General features: G+C 44.5%; 1 protein-coding gene across 1 annotated transcript in view; it reads right to left on the bottom strand.

The window, feature by feature from the left end:
* The window catches only part of Plekhs1 (pleckstrin homology domain containing S1), a 31,897-nt gene extending 5,771 nt beyond the window's left edge, over positions 1 to 26,126 (bottom strand). Inside the window, exons 1-9 of the mRNA XM_036206367.1 lie at positions 26,039 to 26,126; positions 11,870 to 11,958; positions 11,654 to 11,760; positions 10,753 to 10,887; positions 8,496 to 8,571; positions 7,528 to 7,644; positions 4,367 to 4,498; positions 2,353 to 2,459; positions 588 to 794 (exon numbers count right to left, since the gene is read on the bottom strand). Coding sequence (XP_036062260.1) covers positions 588 to 794; positions 2,353 to 2,459; positions 4,367 to 4,498; positions 7,528 to 7,644; positions 8,496 to 8,571; positions 10,753 to 10,847 — 734 coding nt within the window. The 5' untranslated portion in view covers positions 10,848 to 10,887; positions 11,654 to 11,760; positions 11,870 to 11,958; positions 26,039 to 26,126. The remainder of the gene's footprint in view (positions 1 to 587; positions 795 to 2,352; positions 2,460 to 4,366; positions 4,499 to 7,527; positions 7,645 to 8,495; positions 8,572 to 10,752; positions 10,888 to 11,653; positions 11,761 to 11,869; positions 11,959 to 26,038) is intronic.
* Between the last annotated feature and the right edge of the window lie 275 nt (positions 26,127 to 26,401).

Below are 26,401 nucleotides of genomic sequence, written 5' to 3'. Positions count from 1 at the left end.
TACTGAAAGCCATTCATTACATCCTTCCCTGCCCTCTTGCAATGCAGTTGACAGACAGTGAGGAAAGAGGCAGACGTGAACTAAGTGGGTTATAACCATCTCCATCAGGTCAATTTGCATATCTGTCTTCTGGAAATTATTCCATATAAGAGGACATGGAAAGCAGCTAAAATTCCAACTATCTTGTCAAGTGCCTTGTCAAGTGACATCACCTAGGGCCTACTTCCCTCTTCTCATCTGCTCAGTACCTCAGGAAGCATGCCTGCCCACATGATGCTAATTTAAGAGCCTGGTGATGCACGCTGACTCTGAATCAGCAAGGTCCAGGTTTTATGGCCCGAAAGGCTGGCCAAGGGAAAAGTGTCAAAACAGTTGGAAAAGCCACCCCCATCCCTGGGGACCACTCTTCCTCCAACTCTATCATTTACTGTCCATGGTCACAGCATCAGTGACACACAGAGAACCCTGTCAGATTTGAGGCTGACTTGGAGATTTTGAAGAACTACTTTGAAATTTAAATATTAAGTGCATTCAAGGCATCTGTCTTGCTCTTAGGGCCCACAAAGTTTTAGGAATCAGAGCTTTACTTGAGTAATATAGACAATTTCACAACAGTTAGTGAGGCGGACCCCTTTTTGTCAGCTGTGGTTTGTGCTTCTGGATCAGCAGGTGGAAGACACAGATCGCTTCCTGTGCCATGTTCTTGCAGGGGAGGCCCCTGCTCTGGAGTCTCCAGAGAACTCTGGGGTTCAGCTTGGCAACCAGCAGATGCAGAGGTTGATTCTTTGAAGAAACTGGAGTAGAAGATATTAAACAAAGGTCTATTTAAGCCACACAGTAACAGCTTTCCACTCTGCCTGTCAAATATGAGCATCTAACAGCATAAGAAGATGAACAAAGTCCTGAAGTGTGCTTGATATATTGTGCACCCCAATAAACTTATCTAGGGGTCAGAGAACAGAACGGCCACTATATTAAACGTAGAGGTTAGGCAGTGGTAGCACAGGCCTTTAATCCTAGCATTCCAGAGGCAGAGATCTGTCTGGATCTCTGTGAGTTCAAAGCCACACTGGAAACAGCCAGGCTTGGTAACAAGAGCCTTTAATCTCATGAAGTGATGGCAAAGAGCAGAAAGGTATATAAGGCATGAGGACCAGGAACTAGAGCCTGGTTAAGCTGTTAGGCCTTTGAGCAGCACAGTTCAGCTGAGACCCATTTGGATGAGGACACAGAGGCTTCCAGTCTGAGGAAACAGGATCAGCTGAGGAACTGGAGAGGTGAGGTAGCTGTGGCTTGTTCTGTCTCTCTGATCTTCCAGCATTCACCCCAATACCTGGCCTCGGGTTTGATTTTATTAATAAGAACTTTTAAGATTCCTGCTACGCTGAAGAGTATTCAACCACCAGAACCCCGCCAGAGGCAGAGCCAAACTGAAAAACTTTCTTTCTAAAAATGGACTTGGAATCAAAATAACCCTTTACAGGGTTGGGAGGAAACAGGGCGAGAGTGTGAGACACATAAGAGCAAAATGAAAACAGAAATGTCCCACATGTCACACGTGGCTCTCTGTAGGTGAAGAGACCATCGCCATTTCCTTCTCTTAAGTCCACAGGTTGAGCCCCCTTCACCTGAGCATCTGAAAATATGAATCATGCATGTATTTAATGTTTAGATGAGTTCTATTCCTCATGAGATCTCATTATGGATATGCAGATATTCCAAAAACTAAAAAAAAAACAAAAAACAAAAACAAATTCTGAAACTAGAAACACTTATAATCCTAAGCATTTCAGAATTTCAGATAAAGGACATCCAACCTGAATCAATGTGTAGAATGGAGTCTTTGGTGATTTTTTTGTAGCAATTTGTCAAAAATGAATTGGGGACCAGAGAGATGGCCTGGTGGGTAAAGTGTTTGCCATGTAAGCAGTAGGACCTCAGTTTGGATCTTCAGAGCCACATAAGGCCAGACGTGGTAGCACACTTCTGCAATCCCAGTGCTTCTGGGGCAAGATGGGATGTGGGAAATCCTAGGAAGCTCATGGGCCAGCTTGCATGGTATATGCAGTGGTAGACACCAGGAAACTCTGATTCAAACAAAGCAGAAGACAAAGACCAACACCCAACGTTGTCCTCTGACATCTACATGTGCTGTATGGCTCATGTCAACACCACACACACACACACACACACACACACACACACACACACATATATTACATCATTCATATATATGTATATATATGTATGTATGTATACCCTCACACACAGGTCAACACAGTGAATTGGTGGTAATTGTTCTATTAAAAACAGGTTCGTGAAAAGCAGTATTTAGAGGGCAGTTACACTCACCAGGATTTCATTGACATGTAATTGCTCTCAGATTTCTTGGAACCTTGGTCTGGACTATTGGATTCAATTGAGTCAACAGAATCATCAGAATCAGCAATGCTCTTTAGCTAAAGGCAAGAAGCACAGATGTAAGGATACAGGTCTGCAGCTGGCCAGGCCCCTCCTCACCTCACACTACTCTGTATATGGAATAACATATTTTTCATTGAAAGGACAGCAGTTCTTCAGAGAATATCAAACAGTCTTAACCACAGGAGACTGAACCACCACAGTTTCTGGTAGATTTCAAAGCTCATTTTCCATTCCTGGGAGCCTTTGTGTCCCATCCCAGACACACATATTCTATCGGGAAGCTTTGGGTTTCCTTTCTGTTTCATTCCTAGCCATTTAATGCCAGGAGCCTTTTCCTCAGGTGGTTGACTCTATGAATCATGGAAGCTGATTGGGCCAAAGACTAGTCACAGTGGTTGTAAGCAATCACTGACAGACACTCCCTCTCCAGTTGGCCTCTGACTTCTAACTGGGGCTGCCTTCCAGTCAAGCCAGTCTTCGGCATGGCTGTCTCCTCACCAAAGGCTCTCTTCCAGACCTCACGTTCATGCGGTCGGTCTTCTTTGCCTGTGATGCCCTTTTCTTCTCCTGCTCAGTGAAGTTCTGTTGTTACCCCACATTCCTGAATCACCTCAGCCCTCCTGACAACTTTTGTACAGTTTCATCTCCTTCCCCAGACGCCATATTCCACAGAGTGTCCATGGCCCATCCTTTCTACATACCTGATTGATTGGCTGTCCCCAGACGCCATATTCCACAGAGTGTCCATGGCCCATCCTTTCTACATACCTGATTGATTGGCTGTCCCCAGATACCATATTCCACAGAGTGTCTAAAGCCTATCCTTTCTACATACCTAATTGGTTGGTTGTCTCAGAGAACACTAGTGTGTAATTATTCTTGGTGAAAGAAAATGTTCTATGCTTAAGAAACCATGGGCAATGCCTTGCTTACTTACAATGCAGGACTACATACCAAGGGCTCTGAGAACTCTGCTGTGGTGGACAGCTTGTTTCAACCACTTGTAATTACTTCCATAACCAACTTGACTACAGCCTGTGTCTTTAAGTTATATTATCACCATCTAGTAGGAACCCCCAATTTTGGGGCTGATGCTACTATGCTCCCATCATTCTCTCCTCCTGTCGCGCCAGTCCACATTCTATGTCCATGTCTACCACAGAGATAACGTCTGGGTCAATGTGCCTACAAGTCAACTCAGGTTTCACCACTTCCTACTTAGAAGCCGTCTCTGTCCCTGTACTGCTCACAGAGTGAATTCAACTTGGAATTCAGTGCCCATCGTGGGCTGGCTCTTTTTTTCTGTTAAATTTCTACTCTACCATTCACACACTCTGCACTGTGGCCTACCTGAGCAATTCCCCAGACCTGCAGCCTGCTTTGACTCAAGTGGAAAGAGAGAACTCTGCCCAGTGTCTGGTGATCCCAGACTACTCAATGCCTCTTTGTGCAGCATCCTCTTTGGTACCTGAGACTGCAGGCTCTGAAATACAGAGGACTAGGAAGCTCACCACTGTAGCCACCATGCTGAGCACAGTGCAGTGCCCAGCACTCAGAAGGGCTTCCAGTTATCAATAGGCTGCTCCATATACACCCAATGACTTTCACCTTTTTTATTTCATTCCAGAAAAGAGAAAGACTACTAAATTCTAAATTTTATCCACCAAGTACTCAAGTGTCATCTCCTCTGTAGAACTTTCTCTGGTCTTCGGTCTGAAAACCAGTTCCCTCTTCCCACCACTGGTTCAAGCCAGGCATCATAAAAGCTTATGTCTTGTGCTATGGTTGGCTCCTATTCAAGGGCCAGCACCATGAGCAAGCCGCCCATCTGTGCCAGCCTTACCTTTGTGCCCTCCTGATCTCAGTCTATTGTCCCAGCTCAGTGTATGGCAGAGGCTTGGCAGACATGTTAAGGGAATGATTGGTGGGTAGGGGGACTTACTTCTGAAAGGATGCTTCGAGGAGTGAGGTAGTAATTCTCTTCTTCCATATCTTGAGTGGGTTCTGAATAGAAATCATGTTCATGATGAGGATGAGCTTGCCTGAATCCTTGAAGGTTTTTTTGTATTAAATGCTGAAAAAGAAAGACACAGGAGGAATTAATGAGTTCCTTCCTTCCTTCCAATAGAATTAAACTAATACTTTCTAGAAAAACTATAATATATTAGTTGGGTTGACAAGATTGGAGGCTGTTTCAGTATGACATCCAGAAGCCCACACAAACTGAACTTGCCTCCTCAATTTGGGTCACCTCTAATGGTGTGAATGCATAAGCATAGTTAATATTTGAAATTTTTCTCTACTGTGGAGAGTTACAACTCAGAACAATAAGTTTTCTACTGTGGGTGCTGTGGTTAGGCACAGAGCTTTGTCATGATGTCCCCACCCCACCTCTTCCCAGTCATCTCTCAGCAGCTTCTGGGGAGGTAATTAGTTTGGAGTCACTGAACCTCCTCCTTCTGGCTCAGGATTCCTCTTTTGTGTTTTGCCTTGTCTGTTTCCACAGCAGTGCAATTAGGTAGTGTTGGCTACAAGACAGTATGAATTATAGGCTTCAAGGTGATGTAGATGCAAGCAATTAATTATTGCCTTCCCTCCCCAGCTGACACCAGATACTCACTAATGTAGCTGCTCTGCATAGCATAAGAACTGTTATGAGTGCAATTTAATCACTCCAAGAACAATGTTGGATGGCAGGGGGCTTCCATAAGACCCTGAATGTTTGCTAGGAATTCCATGGAAGGTAGCTTTCTCTCTCTCTCTCTCTGTCTGGGGGCGGGGGAGGGAGAAAGGGAGAGCACACCATGACTAGTGAAGGATCAACTTCCAGGTTTTTTTTTTTTTTTTTCTTCTCTCATGAGGGTGTGCAAAAGCAAGACATAGTCAATGGAAACTGTGTGGGCTACCAATAAGGGTATGCTAACTTTCTTTCAAGTCTGGTGGCAGCAGTGAGCCACAGCTCTGGGACAGCCCTGCAATCATAGGGGGAAACAGTGGCCCCTGCACAGTGTGCTGTGCTGTTAAGCTGTGATGTTCAGAAAGGTGGGTGCGTTACATGCACTTTCAACTCATGCTGTTTTCCATTATTGAGTTTGTCAAGATATGACCCCACGGAGAAGCCCACAAGCATCTATATATACTTAAGTCATGTCCATTTTTCTAGCTCAAAGCTCACTGCCATGGTATGACTGTCCCTCTCGAAACACGTATTGAAATTTTAATGCCATTTTTACAGCAGTTGGTAGAACTTCCTGTGTTCCTGAATGTCGCGTCTGAGAGGAAGGCTGAGTTCACCCCGTTGTCCTCTGCCTACCTGCCTACCTGCCTGTCACTTGATGAGCCAGCAAGAAGGCCCCCACCAGATGAGAATCCTTGACACTGAGCTTCACAACTTTGAGAGCTGTGGAAGCCAATTGGTGTTGTTTAGAAACTCACAGTGTACTATGGGATTCTGTTGCAGTTGCTGAAGATGGAGCCTGGAGCCTGATTATGCTGAGTCGGGAGTGAAGGGTTCCCGGTGTACCAGCAACATCAACTACAAAACCCAGCAAGACACATGGTGTCTTTAACTTGAGAGGGTTGAAAAGAAATATTACTTGATCTCAATAAATAATGGGGAAAGGCAAAGGAACTAGCAAGGCTCCTTTTGGGGAAAGGGGTTCAACATGAATGGAAGCTCTGTTCAAAGTCACCCTGCCTGCCCTTGTCTCAGACCACTGGTTTTGCTCACTGAATAGCTGAGATGAGGTGTTGGTCCTGTGGTGTTGATAGGCTGAAAAAGCTTTTACAATGTTGGAGAGCTACCAGCTAGATAAAATGGGAAGCCCCGCCTCATTGCATGTGTGTGTGTGGCTGGGGGGGGGGGGGCGGTTACCCACAGAGGGAAGGATGCCGGTGGTGGTGTCTCTAAGGGATGAAGTAATAGACGTTCAGGAAACAAACAACCCAGCTCCTCCTTTGTTGATAAAAGCCGAATCTAGAAACAGCGAATCCAGAAAGGGGAGGGCGTGGTAGTTCTGTGGCCTTCCAGGGGCAGGCATGCTATTTTACTTCCTCAAACAGACTGCATGAGGAGTGAAGAGGCCAGACACACAGACTGAGAAGCCAGATGGGATAAACGAAGGGAAGCAGGAAGAAACTCCATCTTGCCTGAGGGCACAGACAGCACAACAGGAAATCAAGGGGTCCTTGGGGACCTTTGTGCCCGTGTGTGGAAGGAGGGGAGGTTGCTGGCTAAATTTAGGGAAGGAATCCGAGTCTGTCAAGAGCATCCAAACTGAATGAAAATCTTTAGTCAGCTAGGCAAGTGGCAAAGCCTACCTGTAGAATAGAAAATGAGTAAATACGCATAAATATTAAGACGAGGAATCATTCTGTGAGGGTGTGTGTGTGTACATGTGTGTGCATAAATGTGAAGGTCAGAGGACAACCTGAGGTGTGAACCGCTGTGGATATTTGCTCTGTATAAATAAAATGCTGATTGGCCAGTAACCAGACAGGAAGCATAGGTGGGACAAGCAGAGAAGAGAATTCTGGGAACAGGAAGGCTGAGCCAGGGAGCGGCATGTAACAGGCACCACAGGTAAAGCCATGGAACATGTGGCGACATATAGATTAACAGAAATGGGCTGAGTTTAAGTGTAGGAGCTAGTCAGTGGTAGGCCTGAGCTAATGGCCGAGCAGTTTTAAACAATATTAGCCTGTGTGTGTTTATTTGGGTCTGAATGGCTGCAGAACTGGTGGGTAAGAGAGATTTGTCTTGACCCCCGGCTGGGCAGGACTGGAGAAAACTCCAGCTACAGCGAACCTCAGCAGCATTTACCTTGCTTGTTTTTTCCCCCCACCGGCCTGGAACTCACCAAGTAGGTGAGAGAAGCCCAAGGACACAGCTGTCTCAGTCTCCTTGGAGCTAGAGTTATAATGTGTACCACCACATGAGACCTGGGGTGTCAAAGCCGACCTTGTGCTTACAGGGCAAACGCTGCTCTGATGGAGCTGCCTCCTCAGGCAAGGTCAAGGTCCACTGCTAGCCAGTGGCGCTATTCAGCAATGGCCAACTCCCTGCTGCAGTGCCCTGATGTAGTAGGAGGAGGTTTTGATTACCACATCTGGAAGGCTGGCCCTTGGTAATGGCAGGCTGATAATCTCTGATGCACTGCAGAGACCAAAGAAAGGAATGGGGTCGGAAACTGGCCTTCTGTCACCCACGGAAGGCTGCTCCTGCTTGGAAAAAAAGTCATTTTGTAGTAAGAGTGCAATCGCTCCCCTATCGCTGTCAGCACCCCCCTCCTTGTCTCCAGGGGCTCCCCAAGGCTTTGACTGGGCTGCTCACTGGCTAGTGTCACATCTCTAAGACAAGGGCTGATCTTGTCAGTGCGGCTTTCTCCAGCTTCTAAGTCCCCAAAGACACCCAGCCTGGCCTTAACAGGCACCCTGAGCCCTCCCCAGTGTCTTCTCCATGATGCCTCTCCTCACACCCAGCTGCTTCTTTCTGCTCTCATCGTTGAATCTACAGGAGACATGGCTTGATCTCTCCTTCTCTTTGGCATTTGCTATAAGCATGGGACAACTTAGAAAATATATTCATAAATGTACCTACACCCCAGTTCCCTCTGTGACAGTCTGTAAGAAAGGACGGGGGAAAGTCACAAAGCCCCTTCTGAAGTCAATTAAAACCTTCAGCTGCTTACCTGACTCAAGAGACATTACATTAAAATGCAAGGCAGGTGAAAACAATGTTTGATAGCTGCCTCCCTAGACTTAGTCATTCAAAGGGAAGCTGGTTATGTACCTAGAATCACAATGGTGGAAAAATAGTATACTTCAAGCTACTAGGAAAAATTACCACCATTAACTTTCACTGCCCCCCACTGCAACAATGACAATCTAATTACAAAACACAAAAGTATTTTTCCTTTTGTTAATTGTGAAAATAACAAGGGCATATGTTTCCTCGCTTATTTATTCCTTGTATTGACACCAGTTGCTAAGGAGAAGAAAGGGCCACTACTGTTTCTAAGGAAAGAGGGCTGGGTTCTGGTGCCCTGGAGCACCATTAGCAACATAGTTACCTGAGAATTCTGATGAGCTGTTTTTGCACCCCTGCAATACGTTGACATGAAGGACACCCACTCTCTGATCTTCTCCCTGGGGTAGGAAGAGATTCAGCTGGCATTGGCAGCAATCGCTCCCACATTCATTCTGAACCCAGCGGATTCTCTGGTTACACTAGGAACAGCTCTGGGATTGGCTGCCCACAAAATAGTACTCTTTCCCCCAGTAGTGTGAATGGTTCATCGCTCCCCCGCTGTGTCTGCATCTGCACCGCTGAAGGAACCCTCATGACACCTCCAGTACGGAAACTCAGAAGTAACTGCGGTAACATGGGGTACAGGACTTCTGCTCTCCACGGTGTTCTGCCAGTCAGTGCCACGTCCATATCCTCGGTCTTCCCTGCCCCTCTCAGGAAACACAACTTTAGGAAGAGTGCTGTACTGGGTTTTGTTTGTTTGTTTGTTTTGTTTTGTTTTGTTTGAAAACTTGATACAAGTTCAGGTCATCTAGGAGAGGGAAACTCAACTGAGGAAATTCCACCATCAGATGGACCTGTAGGCAAGTCTGTGTGGGTATTTTCTTGATTAAATATCAATGTATTGGGCCTGGTCTACTGTGGGCTATGCTGCCCCTGGGCAGATGGGCCTGGGTGCTGCAAGAAAGCAGGCTGAGCAAGCCAGTGAGTAGCTCTCTACATTCATGGCCTTTGCATCAATTCCTCCTCCAGGTTCCTGCCTCAAATTCCTACTCCAACTTCCCTTAATGAGGGTCTGCCTTCCCTCAGGAGTCACTTTTTGTCAGTGTTTTCTCATGGCAGATGGAGAAGTCAACAAAGGCATGTGTATCTGAGTGAACTGACACGTTCCCACCATCTCTACTGTTGTTTTCCGTGACAATTTAAGAGAAAACTTTGCAGCTTTGGGTCAACCTGAGAAAGAGTAAGGCTCCAGCTTGGCCTCAGCCTCAGGCACCTCCTTCCACACTATACTGTCTCTCTCTGGTAGATAAGCAGGTGTGAGAATCCACTTGGGCACTTCTGTTGGCAACATGAGCCTCTGAAAACCCACAGAAGCCTTGAGAGTGAGCACATCCCCTCCCTGCAGCTCCTACAGACAGATATTTCTGGTCAATGTTGTTTTTCACAGAAGGCATCTGGGTGATAGTGACTGTTGTGGCTTGCTCTGTGACCCTCTCCTCATCTACCATGTCCTAGTTCTGGTTCCTAGTCCTCAGATGTCACCTTATGTTTCTAGAAAGGGACTGTTTGCTGAGATAACTGGTTAAGTTGAGGTCACAATGGACTAGCAGTACCTCCTAAACAAGTAAGACTGGTATCCGTGAAAAAGGAGAGAAATCTGACCCAGAGGGGCACGCATATGGGAAACGCCATGTTGCAGCCAAGGGACAGCCAGCAGTTCCGAGAGAGGTTTGAGAAGAGCCTTTCTTCCACAGTGCTTCTGGGGAGTGGCCATGTCCGCACCTCATTGCTGAGGTCCAGCCTTAGAACAGTGAGATTATCAACCTCTGTTGTTTTAAACACCGTTATAACACTCATAGGCAGCTAGCATAATGATTCTTAAAACTATTTTAAAAGCCAGGGAGGGCCGGGCGGTGGTGGCGCACGCCTTTAATCCCAGCACTCGGGAGGCAGAGCCAGGTGGATCTCTGTGAGTTTGAGGCCAACCTGGGCTACCACGTGAGCTCCAGAAAAGGCGCAAAGCTACACAGAGAAACCCTGTCTCGAAAAACCAAAAAAAAACAAAAAAAAAAAAAACAGGGAGGAAGCTTCATTGGCACTTGACATGAGGCCGTGAGGATCTGAATTTAATCCCTACAGAAAAGCCAGGCATGGTGGAGTGTTTGCAACACCAGCTGGGGAGGGAGGCAGAGGCAGGCAGCAGATCCTGCAGCTCTCTGGCAAGCCAGCCTAATTCAAGTCCAGTGAGGGGCCCTGTGTCAAAAAAACAAAGTAGACAGCTCCTGAGGAATGACAGCCAAGGTTGTCCTCTGGCCTCCACATGCACACACACGTGTGCACACACTCTCACATGTGCGGCCACACACATGCACACACACTCACACATATAGCCACACACATATGCACACACACCTGCACACACACACATGCGCACACACACAGCCATTTTAGCACACAATGAAGACTGTTGCTTTGCTTGTACAGTCTGGTTCCAATTTACGGCCTGTTTATTGTCTATAGGTTATAATGCTTTTCTCCACACACAGCACGTGGCACATTGTCATCTTACTGCTCACCTATCATGGCCAATGAGGAAGTAGTCCCTGTTCATGGTTCTGATGGACATCACCTCATCAGGGTGGCATTTGAACATCCTCTGCACAGACTGCATCTTCTCCTGGCTATTTATACCGACTTCTATGGTGGTGCTTCTGCAGCAGACACAAAGCAACTAAGCTGATATGGAGAGCAACTTAAGATAAAAACAGACTCCTGTTTTAAATTAGAACGAAACTGGAGATTTCATTGACCCACATTTTAAAGACTGTCTAGTTCACGTCATAAATCTCATTTGAATTCTTTCTATTTTAGAAGATAACTCTGGATCTGGTTCATCAGTAATTGAAAATACTGTTCTGCTGGAAATTCAGTTCAGAACTTTCTACTTGGGTTGGATTTCTGAGTCCACAAATCACTATATTTTCCAATATTTCTGGTACGTGACTTCTGAAGAAAAGACAAAGTATACTTTATCTAAATATTTCTTAAACTCTGCTTTGGCGCTATGAAATTGGATTTCAGGAGCTCTATCTCAAACAAAAACTGAGACAAAGCCCTCAACCCAATGCGTAGGACTTAGAGATTTAGCGGCTATAACGTACAATATGAAGTAACGACTTCACTTTTACCCAGCAGCTATAACGTGCAATATGAAGTAACGACTTCACTTTTACCCAGCAGCTATAATGTGCAATATGAAGTAACAACTTCACTTTTACCCAGTGGCTATAACGTGCAATATGAAGTAACAACTTCACTTTTACCCAACCACTCATTATCTCAGTTCTTCTAGAGACACGATGCTCTGGCAGGTCAGGCTTTTGGTCAGATGCTCAGGGCTACATTTCTGTGTAGCTTGTTTAGCGGCTGACTTGGGCACATTTGCAGTTGTACAGGTTTCCTGGTTTGGATACACACCGATCTAGTTCGATGGAGCCTCGATGTTGATGGTCTTTGTAATAGGAAAGACTCAGGCCCTTTCCCCCATTCTGGGACAGGATAAAAAGTCGCTTTTTCCAGGAGGTCTGAAAAATGAAAAGGTTTTGCTGTTCAGTTAACTCAGAAGAAGAGCAGGGACTTTTTTCACATGCTCCTGAGGCTGGTGGGAGGCTGGTTAAACCAGTGATCACTTACTGCAGAGAAGAAAAGCTGAGGAGGCGGAGACTTAATGAAGTAATCTTGTTTGGGGGTTTCATTTTCATAATCAAATGTAAATTGTTTGCCTAATAAAAGAAAGTGAAGAGGATTCAGTTTGTTCTCTCATAAATTTCAGAAAAGAACGGCTTCCTTTGGGAAACATTGTTTAACTTCAAATTATTCAGTTATTCAAAAGAACACACACAATAGCTGCTTCCCCACCCCCAACCCCACACCCCAACACCAGACCAAGAGAACAGCAGCCAGGGCCTTCATTTGGAAGCGGTTAGAGGCAGCTTCGTTCAGGGCACACCAGCCTGACTCGCCTCTGCAGTTTGGCCCTGGGTCCCTAGGTGTGAGCAAAGCGTTATTTCCATTCTCATTTTGAGAGTGAGGTAATGTGTGAATCAGCCTTTGACACAGCGAATCAAAGCAGACCCAGTCTGGTGGAAAAGAGGCCGGTGGCACTATTCTCTCTGTTATGGGAAGAGGAGGAGTGGCCACAGAGAAGGAAGTTCAGTAGAGAGGCCTCAGCAACATGACCAGAGACCAGGTCTCAGCTGCTCTATTACACAACCCGGACTCCATTTTCACCCAACAGGCTTTGAGCCTTTGATAAGGTCTGTCTTTTCTAAACCCAAAGGCAAACCAGACTTACAGCCTGTGATGTGAGAGTAAAATGTGCCCTTAACCACAATTTTAACAGCACTGTTTTCCTAACAGAGGGTAGTCTCATTTTATTTAGACAGTTTAGAAACTACAAAATAACAATAACAATAACAATAATATAATAACTGCTGTTAATTCCAGGAATTATAAGGAAACAGTTCATATTTAGAGCCTCTTTATGGCTTCTGCCACCCCAGTTTCCACATCAGGTATTTCTGTTTTTATTTGTTAAACTATGTTTGCAAGCATGCGCGCACGCGCGCGCGCACACACACACACACACACACACACACACACACACACACACTCCTTACATACCAGGACTATTGATCTGCACATGTGTGTACCACAGAAGGATCAGAAAAGATTAGAGCACCCGCCAAGAACAAGAAAAACGCTCATTCCCTCCAGCTCTGCTGGAAAAGGTTGTAATTCATGGGACATTGGGTAGAGCATGGAGGACTGTGCCAGACCCACCTAACTAATCAGAAAGGCAAGTCTAGAAGATCAAGTTGTTCCCAAGAAACTTAAGATTTACAAGAATAAAAAATATTCAGTCCCAATAAGGTAAAATTTGTAATGTCTGGCAAGCGGTCAAAGGTGCTAGTCATGCAGAGGAGGCAGACAGAAGTGATGTGTAATAACTAATAACTAATCAATCAAGGCAGACCTTGAACTGGCACTATCTTAGACATGCCAGAGATTTACCGAGACATCTACTGCTATTGTCAGATCCTGGGAGATACATGAGTTAGAAAGACCCAAAGTGAACTCTGGGAGAAGAAACCAGTGGCATCTGGAGGAAGCCATGGGCTGTGAGAGAAAATAGAATACTACAGAGGTGTACCCAGACTCATAGCAATAGGGAATATCAGAACAAGACAGTAAAGTCCAAAGCATGAAAAGAGAGCCCACACACCAGGGTCAGTCTCAAGTGGTCCAGTACGCAAGTAGCTGGGATCCCTTAAAAAAGAGGGGGGAAAGGCAAAAAAAATTTTTTTTGAAGAAACAATTCTAAAAATTTTACAAACTTAAAGCTATAAATCAAAACCCAATCAATTCAATGAACCTCATGAAACACAAGATACGGGAAAACAAACACACCCCAAAGTTCCTCAAAATCAAGCTACTCAAAACCATGTCACCAGAAAAACATCTCAAAAGCAGGCAGTGGAGAAAAGACAGTCCATACACAGCAAGGATAAGCAACAAAATGCTCTGTTTCTTTTTAAAATTCTATTTACGTGTAAGAGTGGTTTGCCTGCATACATGTCTGTGTACCACATGCATGCCTGGTGCTAGAGAGGGCCAGAAGGGGATGCTGTATGCCCTGAAAGTGGAGTTACAGATGGTTGTGAGCCTCCATGTGGGTGCTGGCAACCAGACCCAGGTTCTCTGGAAGAACAGCCAATGCTCTTCACTGCTGAGCCATCTATCTCTCCAGCCATAACTGCTTAATTTCTTGTTACAAATATAAACAAGAAAATGCAAACCATTATACAGCACTGAAGAAAAGCTGTCATTCAAAGTTCTATAAGCAGCAAAAATATGTTTTAAACATGGAAGCAATTTGGAGACATTTTCAGATATACAAATTTTTTAAGAGTTTCATCATCAGGAAACTTCCACTCTCAGAAATGATCCTAAAGAAAATCCCTTAGAATGTATCAGAGGCATGCAGAACTGGAAAGTACAAGGCTAAATGTGTGAGGTGATTTTTATTATTTAAAGCATTCAATAATTCAACTAGCTAAACAAAAATAGCATGCATTGTGCAGATTATAATAGTGTATGAATAATGTGAATTCCAATAGCAGAGTAAAGGCTAAGGAAGAAAAATGAGATTACATCTCTGTAATGTCACTGGATTATTTGTGAACCAATATCCCATTACTTGGGGTTAGGCTGTTGTATGTTTAAAAATATACAAACATGAAAGTAACATTAAATATAGTATTTAATATAGGCTAAAATAATATAGCACAGTTTTATAAGCTAATAAGATTGATGAAGTAAAATTAAAAGTGCGCAATTAACTCAAAAGAAAGCAGAAAAGGTGGTGGTGGTGGTGGTGGTGGTGGTGGTGGTGGTGTGTGTGTGTGTGTGTGTGTGTGTGTGTGTGTGTGTAGGAGGGGATGGCAAATGAGAAAAATAGAAAACAGCAATATGGTACTGTCAAGCCTGAGCACAACAGTCACATAAAATTTAAATAGTACAGACATCTGAATTAAAAGGAAGTTGTCAAATTGGATAAAATAGCAAAACCCAACTCTATGCTGCCTCTAAGAACCACATAAGTGTAAGAGGCACAAGTAAAAGAAAGATGCACGTCTCAGGGATCCACTGCTGTGATAAGACACCAGGAGCAAGAGCACCCTGGGGAGGGGTCCTTCAGCTCCTCCATCACTGCGGGAGGGCAGGGCAAGAGCTCAAGGCAGGAACCTGGCGCAGGAACTGAAGCAGAAGCCATGGAGGATGCTGCTTACAGGCTTGTTCCCCATGGCTTGCTCAGCCTTCTCTTATACAAGTCAAGACCATCTGCCCAGGGTTGGCACCACCCACAATGGGCTGGGCCCTCCCACATCAATCATTAGCAAGAAAATGCCCCTAGCAGGCCAATAGGGTGGGGGCATTCTCTTAAACTGATTTCCCTCTTCTCAGATGACTCTAGCTCATCAAACAAACAAACAAAACCCTAGGCAGCACAATACACAGCGTTAGCCCAAGTCATGAGAAAGCAGACTAGCTATGGTATATCATGCAGACTCCAAAGCAAGGGATAGTACCAGAAATCAAAGAAGACCATTTTATAATAATATAGGAGTTTTAATCCCAAGAAGATACAATAACAGTAAACATATATGTACCCAGTAACGGAGCTTCAAACATGAAGCAAAATTACAAGGAAAAATAGACATATTCTGAATGAAAGGCACCCTCCCCCTTGCTTCTCACCACCTGAGGCAGGCGGGGGGAGCTAACCCAGCCCTCCACCAACTGAAACATTCCAGAGAGTTGGCCTGGACCTCACTTGGGCAGCACAGTAAAGATGACCCTGTTGACAGGGGTGTGGGTGAACCCACGGGGAGTGGGGGGGAGGAGACATCAGTATGGAGGATCTGGCCTTGCCCCTCATCTGCCATATGGTGGCATGGTGGCCCTGCCTCTTACCAGCGGTAGCACTCAGGAGAGTGGCCCCTGCACACAGTCTGGGCAACACAGTAGAGCTGGCCCTGGCGGCACAGGTGTGGGTGAACCAGCCCTAAGGGCATGAGAGCAAGAGAACTGGCCCCATCCCTTGCTGTGTATTGCACTGGGTGAGCTAGCCAGGGTAGCATTGGAGAGCTCACCTTGCTGGTGAGGATGAGGTAGAGCTGGCAAGCTGACCAACCCAGCAACCATCCAAGCCCAGAACCAGGGCTATGAGTTGGCCCATCCAACATCTACCCCATCTGTGATCTGCTGGAGCACTTGAAGGGACTGGTCCTGCAGACCCAAAGCTACAGGATCTCCACGACACAGGGCAACAACAGGAGATCCAAAAGGAGTCCCAGTGAGGACCCAGTATTAATAGTGTAGCAGAAACCAGAGGCCTTGAACCAGACCAATGACTCACTGCAATGAACACTTGCTAGTAAAGAGAATGGACTAAAGGGCGCACATTACAGCTTCCACAATGAGATTTTTCTTTTTCTTTTCTTTTAAATTTCCTTTTGTTTTATTTTGGGGGTGGTTGGTTACAAGGGCAGAGAGCAGATGCAAAGGGATGGGGAGATGAATGGAATCAAGATGTATGATATGAAATCCACAAAGAAAAATTAGAAACAATAACAAAATGGCAGTCACCGATTTAGAAAGCCTTCTCTCAATAACAGAGAAAACACAGAAGGGAAAAATCAGTCAGGATTCAGCGGCTTGAGCAACGTCACCGATGGCTTAACCTGATTGGCATTTATAGAGCACAGCGGCAGACTGGCTGGTCCTGTTCTCCTGTGCACAGCACAGCTCTTTGTGACAGAAACTTCGGTCAACTAGAAAGAGAAGGAAGTTCCTTCAACCAAATCCAAGTTATCTACTTTTGTTTTAGATCTGTAAATAACACTGAAGACTATGACATTTTCTCTAAGCTTATGAGCAAGAGAAAAATGTTCGCATTTACCCTATGCAGAGCAGTTGAGCATGCATCTGAACTGGAAAGAAGTAAAACTATCTTTACAGTTGACAATATCCTGTGGTAGAATCTAAGAGCTAATGAACAAATTCAGTGGTAAGTAGAGTCACTATACAACATCTCTCATATTTCTATAAAGTGGCAACAGATAATCTGAAAGTGAAAATAAAGTATTTCCATTTATCATAGAACCTCCCCAAACAAAATACATAGAGATAAATTTAACCAAAGTGGTGAAAGACTAATATACTGAAAATTGCTAGAATTTAAGACAAGATAAATAAATGGAAATCATCCCATTCCCACATTCATGTATTGAAAGACAATAGTTCTAATAATGACATATTAGAAATTACCCCAAAAGCAATCTACAGATTCAATGCAATTTTTTATCTGAATTCTAATGCATTTTTCATAAATGGAAAAAGCTCATTCATACTATTAGATTTCTCAATAGCCTTGAATAGCCAAAACAATGTTGAAAAGTATAGAGTATTCAGATCTCCAAAAGAAGCAAATAACACCAAGCCTTACAGGGTTGGAGAGATGGAGAGATGGCTCAGTAGTTAAGAGCACTTGCTGCTCTTGCAAAGGACCCAAGTTTAATTCACATGTGGTGCATACATGGCAGCTCACAACTGGCTGTAACTCCAATTTCTGGGAATCCAATACTCATGTCTGGCCTCCCTGTGTACCAGGCATGCACAAGATGCACATACATGCACTGAGTATGCACATAGTATATATACAGACATGCTAGCAAAACACTCATACACATAAAAGAAATATGAATATATATTTTAAAAAAAAGAATCTTTCTACAAACCTGTAAGAATCAAGAGCATGGTGTGAAGACAGACACACAGACCAAGCTAATAGAACAGAGAATCCAGAAATAAACCCACACATCAGTGGCCAAAGTCATTCCATGGACAGAGTACAAAATCTGTCCTTCACAAAACCCTTCTAGAATCACTGTGCATTCACACACAAAACACTGAAGTTGGGCTCTACAAACCATTAAGTTGGTCCAGCAAATGAGAATGGGAGAAGATGCTTGTCTGTGTCAGTGGCAGACAGCTGGCTGACATGCACTGGGGGGTGGGTGGGAGGAACTGCCTCCTGGATAAGGACTGTTATTCTAGAGTGATGAGGATGCGTTAGAATTAGGTAGATGCTGTGGTGTACAGCATTGTGAATGCACTCCATCTCACTAAACGGTGCACTTTTCCTTAAACACGGTGCAAAGTTAAAGAAAAGTTAGGGCTGTAGCTCAGAGGCTGAGTGCCTACCTAGCATGTGAACAGTTCTGAGTTAATCCCTCGCATCACAACAAACAAATTAAATGCTCTAAAGTTAAGGTAAGTGTTATCACATACAGGTTTTTCACAAATGTCTATGGCAGCTTTACTTATCATAAAGACTGGAAGCAAGCCAGTTCACTGTAGGTCAGTGGACCAATGAATTGTGATAGACTTATGCACAGGACTACTACTTAGGAATGAAAAAGAAACAAACTACTTATATATGAAACAACATAGGTGAATCTCAAAAGTTTATTTTTAGTGTTAAATTAGTTGCTGGGAATATAGCTCAGTTGGCAAAGTGGTTGTGTGTAAGACAAATTGCTAAACAGTATTATTAAAAAAGACAGAGCCAGATATTGGGGCGAAAGCCAAGAGATCAGGGAATAGGACAAGCCACAGCCGACCTCACCACACCAACTCCTCAGCTTCCAGAGAGAGCTACTTCCTGCATACCCACCCCTATATGTCTTTCTGTCCTTGCCATCTCACTTCCTTTCTCTGTCCAGCTATATCACTTCTTCTTTCTGCCCAGCTCTGTCACTTCCTGTCTGTCTGTACAGACCTCCAGACCTCTACGGTTAACTAGTGCTGGAATTAAAGGTGTGTGCCACCATGCCTGGCTCTGTTCCCAGTGTAGGCTTGAACTCAAAGATCCAGATGGATCTCTGCCTCCCAAATGCTGGGATTAAAGGCATGTGCTACCACTGCCTTACTTCTGTTTTTAATATAGTGGCTGGGTTTTCCCTCTGATTCTCAAATAAGCTTTATTAGGCTGAATAAAATATTTGGGGACACAATATATAACCACATGTTTACCTAGTATGTATGAGTTCCATCACCAGCAACATATCAACAGAGCATGGTGGTACATGTATGTGATGCTGGGGAGATGGAAGCAGGAGGATCAGGAGGCTGTTTGAGGCTAGTCTGGACTACATGAGACCCTGTCTCCAAAGAAAATGAAAGAAGGAAGAACCCAAAGAGTATTCATAATTTATGATTTTATTTATGTAAAATTCTAGAGTAACAAATTAGCTTTAATATATAGAGAAAGAAGATCTGTGGTTGCCTAGGAAATGCCTAGGAAATGTATGGCAGAGAGGGAGACAGGGTTGATGGTCACGCTCATTATCTGCATTGAGGTGATAGTTTGTGGTACTTATTTATTTATTTAAATTTGACAATGTTTGGAATTTAGCCTAAGGCATCATGAATGCTAGGCAAATATTCTACTATGGTCAACAGTCCCACTTTATGGTATTTCTACAGGGCAAACCTTATCTAATTGTAGATTTAAACATAGGGACCTACTGTATGTCAATTACACCTCTAAAGATTTCTAAAATATCAAAAGCATTTGAAAAAAGCTAAACATAGTTCTACAATATGACCCAGCTGCTCTACTCCTAAGTAAATTAAAAGAATATAAATGAAACACCTGATGCCAACCTCTGGGCTCCACTTGTACATGTGTGTGTGCATATATACACATATGCACACACATGTGTACATACATGACACACACACATGTACTGTATGTGCATATATGTATATGCATATACATTTATATATAAACACAGATGTTCATATGATCTTTTTATGATGAATAAAGACAGAAAGCACCCTAATGTTTCCAGATGGTGAGTGAACCACCCAGTTATGACATGCCCATACAATGGAAAAGGGAAAAGGGCCCAAGACAATGCCATGGCTGAATATCAACTATGAATTAGAGAATTAGGCTGCATAGAAGAAGCCAGATGACAGTGTCTACTGTGTGTCCACATTTTTGCAAAACTCTAGCAAGCAGAGTGACAGAAAGCCAGGCCATGGGACAAAGGACTGGGTGTTGAAAAGAAGGATTACAACAAGGCATAGGCAAAGTTGAGTGTGAGGGAGACATTCACTGTCTTGGTTGTGGTAAAGCTTGCCCAGGTGAATAGGTCTACTGAAACTTACCAGACTATCCACCTCAAATAGATGCACGCATAAACCACAGCAAAGCTAGTAAATGGTGGGCCAGCCTAAAATGCATAATCACGCCAAGTCTGTGCTCAAAATGCTCTAGTCATAGGAGGCCAAGGTCTGGCGTCCTCAACCTCCCTCACCCCCATCCTACCAAATGGCACCATTCTGCTCTGACACATCCTGCCTCTGTACCACTCCCATGCTTTGGGTCTCACCATCTCTTCTGGTAATATGGGTTTCCTTTTCTCGGAGGGAACTCATGCCTGGTGCTAGAACTCTAGCCAACCACCTGGGGCTAGTGAGGCCACGCATCTTAGAAGGGAACCTCCACCATAATTCCTAACCGCATCCTACAACATATCCTTGTTACCACAGACAAGTAGAACCTTTCACCAAGGAAGCCTCCCTTTAGAGCAAATGGAGAGCATTACAGAAAGCCACACCTGGACCCAGTGAGAGCTCAATGGGCTGTGGCCACCTCAGCCCCAGCAGGTACATCAGGGAGAAGGGGCAGAAAGGAAGCAAGAGCCAGAGGCCCAGGAAGTCTACTGTGAAACTGTCCCCTAGAAATGGCAGCCTAAGTAAGACCCAAACAATGGCAGTCTCAAGAGACTTGCCAATCCTGAAGGGGACATCTCACGGAGTATGACCCCAATACAAAGACCCACAAGTAACTAATGACTGCTGAGAGAAGGAGAGTTAGCATCTCACAGGGATGAGCTCCTTAACTGGCTGCCCACTACAAAGGCATCAGCCCTGAAAGTATATACACATAAACAACAAACACAGACTCAGCAGTTGTATGTATTTATGTGTGTGTGTGTGTGTGTGTGTGTGTGTGTGTGTGCATGCATGTTTATAACACTAAGAAATCAAAGAAAAAAAGATTGTCAATTAGAGAAGGGGTGAAGGAGAGCCTAAGAGAGAACAAAGGGAAGAAGGGGAAGAGATATGATTACATTTTAATTAAAAATATATGTAAAAAATGTAAAATCTCAGCTCTCCAAAGTCCTTTTCACAGAGGACTGGGAAGATAGTTCAGTGTCTACTACCTAAGTATGAGGATCCAAGCATGGATTCTCAGGACCCACATAAGCCGGGTATGGTGCCATGCATTTTAACCTCAGCATTGGGGATGGAGAGGCAGAGAACAGCAGATCTCTGGAGCTCATTGGCCAGTTATCCAAGCTGAATCACTGGGTTTCAGGTTGAGTACATGACCCTGACTTAAGCAATAAGGTGGAGAATGATAAGGAAGACACTCAACATTCCACATGCACACACATGTACACACATCCACCTGAACACATATATACACCGGATATATATATATATATATAAATTTAAAAAGTAAGCACACATGATAAGATGCAGCTCAAACAACTTCTCCATAAGACTTCTCTGGATTCCCATTAGCAGTTTCCACAGCACTTTGTTTCTATTTCATGTTTACACTGTGGCCGGATTATGTGTGCCAAGCTAAAGTTCTCTATGCAGCTACTTGCCTGTGTTTCTCCCAATTTCTCAGTAGATTATAAGTTCCTTGAGCACAATGACTCATCTGAATAGATCCCCACAACCTGAAACACACAGACTTAGGGCAATGGCTTTGTAAACATTTTAGAGTTGAATGGGATGATTTGTTTTCAAGTTGCTACATCCTAAATTCTGCTGTTTTAACCACTTTCCTGGAGTGAATTATGTGAGTGTATAAGCAATGTGTACTGAGTGTTTGCACAATGTGTACTGAGCTGTCTTCCTAATAAGCCCTAACAGCAACTTAGGCAGCTTAAGTGAGAATTTTATGCAAAATTAAGGGAATATATCTTAGTCTTAGCTGGGCTGTAATTTATTAACAGCACTGTCTCCAAGATACAAGTGGAACACTGAGCCAATGAAAATCAGAAAATGCTAAATTTCTAGATAATTCAACTTTTTTGTTTGTTTGTTTGTTTGTTTTTTGTTTTGTTTTTTTGAGACAGGGTTTCTAGTGTAGCTTTGCACCTTTCCTGGAACTCACTTTGGAGACCAGGCTGGCCTCGAACTCACAGAGATCTGCCTGCCTCTGCCTCCCAAGTGCTGGGATTAAAGGCATGCGTCACCACCGCCTGGCAATAACTCAACTTTTACAAATAATAAGTGAATCCAACAGCCTCTGCTTTCTCTAGCCCAAGAGTCACTGTTCCAGAATTGTATCTGTCATCGCTACAAAACAGACACTGATGACTGTGTGATGTCTGTGCCCTGGGTAACCAGATGGACCTTGTTCATCATTTTTGGTGGAAAGATGTTTCCTTCTGACCTTACATCCCTTAGGTACCTGGACTCTTTGGAGGTCTGGCTTCCATCTGGATGGCTCTTCTTACCTGTCATAAGAGGGTTAGACAAAAGTTAGCCTCCAGCTGTCAGTGGCCACAGTGACTAACTATGGCACCATCAGAAGTCATGACAGGCCTCACCAATTCTGGATCTTGTCTTTTCTGTCTGTATTATGTGTCTGGAGTCCAGAGGTCAACCATGGGTGTAGTTCCACGGGTGATATCCAACTTGTTTTTGAGACAGGGTCTCTCGTCGGCCTGGAGCTCACCTGGCTGGCCAGCAGGCTCCAGGAATCTGCCTATTTCTGCCTTTACTGCTATTACAAGAATGCCACCACATCCCACCTTTCAGTGTGGATTCTGTGGAGGGGAGTCAGGTCCTCATGGTCGAGCTGCAAACCCTTTACTGACTGAGCCAGCCTCTCCATCTCTAGATCTTTGTTAATGTGTTCCCTCACTGTACCCCAAAGATGACGGTAGCTATGGTGATGAGGACAAATGCAGGGAGACTGAGCTCACCCGATAGGTGATCTGGGGAGAAGCTGTGAAAACGACCGCAAGGGTAGTCCTCCCTGTCCCGGCCCCATGTGGCCACAAAAGGGGAACCCAGGGAGGCAGGCGACACCAGAGAGATCAACACAGAGGGCAGAAGACCATGGGTCACAGACTATTGAGAGGCAGCCATGATAAGCCCTCTTTACATCTTGGGCTTGCTTTCTCCAAATGGAACCTCATGAGCAAGGCCCAGGGCCCCTGTTCTTCAAGTGTCTCTGCTAGCCAAGTAGCAGTTCTCAAGATTTCCTGGTACTGACCCCAAGACTAACCCAGGGAAGCTGAATTAACTAAGTCTTGCCCTAGAAAGCTGCCGTCCATTATCCGTGTCCATGTAGGGCAGTGGTTCTCAACCTGTGGGTCACATCCCCTTTTAGAGGGTTGTATATCAGATATCCTGCATATGGGATGTTCACATTGCTGTACATAACAGTAGCAAAATTACAGTTACAAAGCAGCAATGAAAATAGTTTTATGGTTGGGGGTCACCACAACATGAGAAACTGTATTAAAAGGGCCACAGCCTTAGGAAGGCTGAGAACCACTGATTAGGGGACTGAGAGGTGGAAGGGATTTCCACAGGGTGAGGGCTGCAGGCCTGATGGGGTCTTGAGAACTAGGACTGTGTCTATGGCCAACCTCTACCTTGAATTAGTAACTCCTCAAAATGGAAGGCCCTGAAAAAGGGGGCATCAGGGAGTCTGGGGCAATTAGGGAAGAAGGCAGCGGATTGTTTCCATCCCTCTGTCCTGGTGTGACTACTCCTTTCCTGTTGTCCTTAATTACCATCAGCCCATTCAGTCCCCTTTGCTGGTGTGTTCAATCCCTGCCACCACGGCCACTCCCCCCACCCCTGGGCAGGGGGAGTTTTTCCTGTCTTGAGGTGTCCTGAGCAGGAGCAGAGGTGACCATCTCAGCAAATCACTACCTTTCTGGGCCATCTTAGGGCATAGTTGAAGAACTGGCACCCTTGGCCCTCACCTGGTGTGATGGGCACATTCCTTTGGATGGAATGCCAAGCTAGAGAGCCCAAAGGCCCTTACTCCATTGAAGAACAGCTTTGTACAAGAATTCACAAGATACCCTGCTTAATACTTTACCCTTCATTCTAAAGGCACAAATAATTACAAATTATAATGTGCATTTTCAAATTACCCTTGAGAATTTTGTGTCAAAAGCATGACTTTCTGGCCACATCTGTAATTCCAACACTTGAGAAGTAGAGGCAGGAAGATCACATGCCCAAGGCTAGCCTCAGTTACGCGATGAGTTTGAGGCTAGCCGAGGCTATTTTGAAATTCTATTTTTTAATAAATACCCTGGGCTTTTTTTCAATGTGAGAATGTCACTGCCTAGAGAAGTCATTAAGAAGAAATGCTTTTCAACACGCCCTTCCTTTCCTCTGGCCTCTGCACGACAGACAGCCGTCCACCCATGCAGCGGTGAACCTGGCGAGTGATGGTGCGCGGAACCTGGATCCTGCAGCTCTTGAAGGGAGAACGGTTGTGAGCGACACATTTTAAAGCAATGTGTTTACTGGAAAATGTTTGGAGGCTCTTCTTTGAAAAAAAAAAAAAAAGAAAGTTTGTTTTTCCTGATAAAATACACAATTGTTTTTAAAGCCCCTATTGTTTGTAAAGGGGAAGGATAAAATCTTCCCAATAACACTAGTCTGAGAACATCCTGATGCTTTACAGTTTGTACAGAATCCATGCTTAATCCTTGCCCAGCACCAGAGCTCTGAGCGAAGCCAGGGAGAGTGCAAGCACCCCAGGCACTGAGTACTGAAGGTACTTACTCCAGGCACTGAGCACTGAAGGTACTTACTCCAGGCACTGAGCACTGAAGGTACTAACTCCAGGCACTGAGTACTGAAGGTACTTACTCCAGGCACTGAGCACTGAAGGTACTCGCACTTTGTGACGTGGGGTCTCTGAACTAGCCTGTTCTGAGGGGGCTTATTTCACAAATGGAAACCTCCGCTGAGGAGAGAAAGAGTAAGGTGAAGTGTGTCAAGTTCCCCCAGGCAGAACTCACTGGGCTCCACATGGATGCTCATGGATATTTCCAATGACATCTACTCTCCTTGTGCACCGTGAATGGCAAAGTCCAATGATACCCATCTAGCCCTATAATACCCATGAAGGGCTCTGATGCTGCTCTGGGGACTGCTCTTCTGTCTTCCCCCACCCACCACAAAAGGACACAACAGATGAAGTTGTAGGATGTGATGGCTTGGTATGCTAACTGTGGAGTCTGGATTTAAATTTCTTCCCCATCAATAAGGAAAGATGGGATTTTCAATCCACTACAGTAGTACAGTACCTTTCCATGCCTCCACTCTGAGAATTGCTGTGAGCATCAGTGGAACAATCTTATTAAGAGCATATCATAGGTGTTCAGTTACCAGAAACACTAGCTACCTAATCCTGTCTGTCCCATATAGTCTATGGTTGTATGCTTGTTAATAATTGCTAGCATTTATGGGAAACATAATACATTCCAGATACTTATAAACAGTGTGCACTCAGATCCTCATCACAACACTAAAGCTTAAATTATTTTTATGATGCTGTAACATCCAGCCACAAACAAGGAAACACTTATTAGAAAGATTAAGCAACTTGTCTTTGCCGAATTAAGAATTCAGAAAAGGAGCCAAAATTCTAACTTGAAAATTGACCTTCAGGTTTGTGCACTTCTGCCTATTCAAGAAAGGAGAATGTGAGGGGTATGGTGGCATATGGCTTTAACCCCAGCACTTGGTAGGTGGAAGTAGGGAGATCTCTGTGAGTTCTAGGGCAGCCAGGGCTACACAGAGACCCTATTTAAAAAATAATAAGGAATGGAGATTGCTATACTCCTGTCACTGGCCCCAAATAAACAGACAGGCCCCACACCTATGCATACCTGTTCAATTTAGCTCTTTGATCTCATTCAGAAAGATCTCCCATTTGATCCCTAACCTACTTATGTCATGGAAGTTGGGATTTGATAAGCATGATGCCAAGAGGTCCTCTTTCCCTCTCGTCCTATAGCCTAAGAAGATTATAAAGAAAAAGCCTAAAATATCAAGACTACTCAAATTGGATAATTCCAATTTGCAGTCCTCAATTGTGAAAAAACTCCCAGATCACCATAACCTTGAGAGTCCAAACTGCCACAGAGCAGCAGTACTTACCAGTCACTGGGCTGTTCTCTGTAGGTGCTGTCCTTACAGCTGGGCTCGGCACTCTCCCGGCACTCTGAGCGCTGGTGTGAGGGTGAGGATTAAGTACAGGCTCTGTGTGAAATGTGAATCAGCAGGAAGTTCTTAACCAGCCTTGGGAAGATTTTACTTTTGTCCCAAATGCCAGTGGAAGTCAGAGCTCAGGGGAAGCCCTGGGCTTTCATTCTTCTTGTGGTTTGGCATGGAATTGCACCTGAAGGTACAGGTATCTCGGGAAAAAAAAGCAAACAAATTAAAAAAATTCCTGTAAGACTTTGGACCATAGTAACAATGACTCTTATTGAGGACAATGCCAACCTAGCCTTGACCTTCTGC

Source organism: Onychomys torridus, chromosome 1 (genome assembly GCF_903995425.1).
Source record: "Onychomys torridus chromosome 1, mOncTor1.1, whole genome shotgun sequence".
NCBI classification, from domain to species: domain Eukaryota; kingdom Metazoa; phylum Chordata; class Mammalia; order Rodentia; family Cricetidae; genus Onychomys; species Onychomys torridus.
This window is presented reverse-complemented; position numbering and strand designations above follow the sequence as displayed.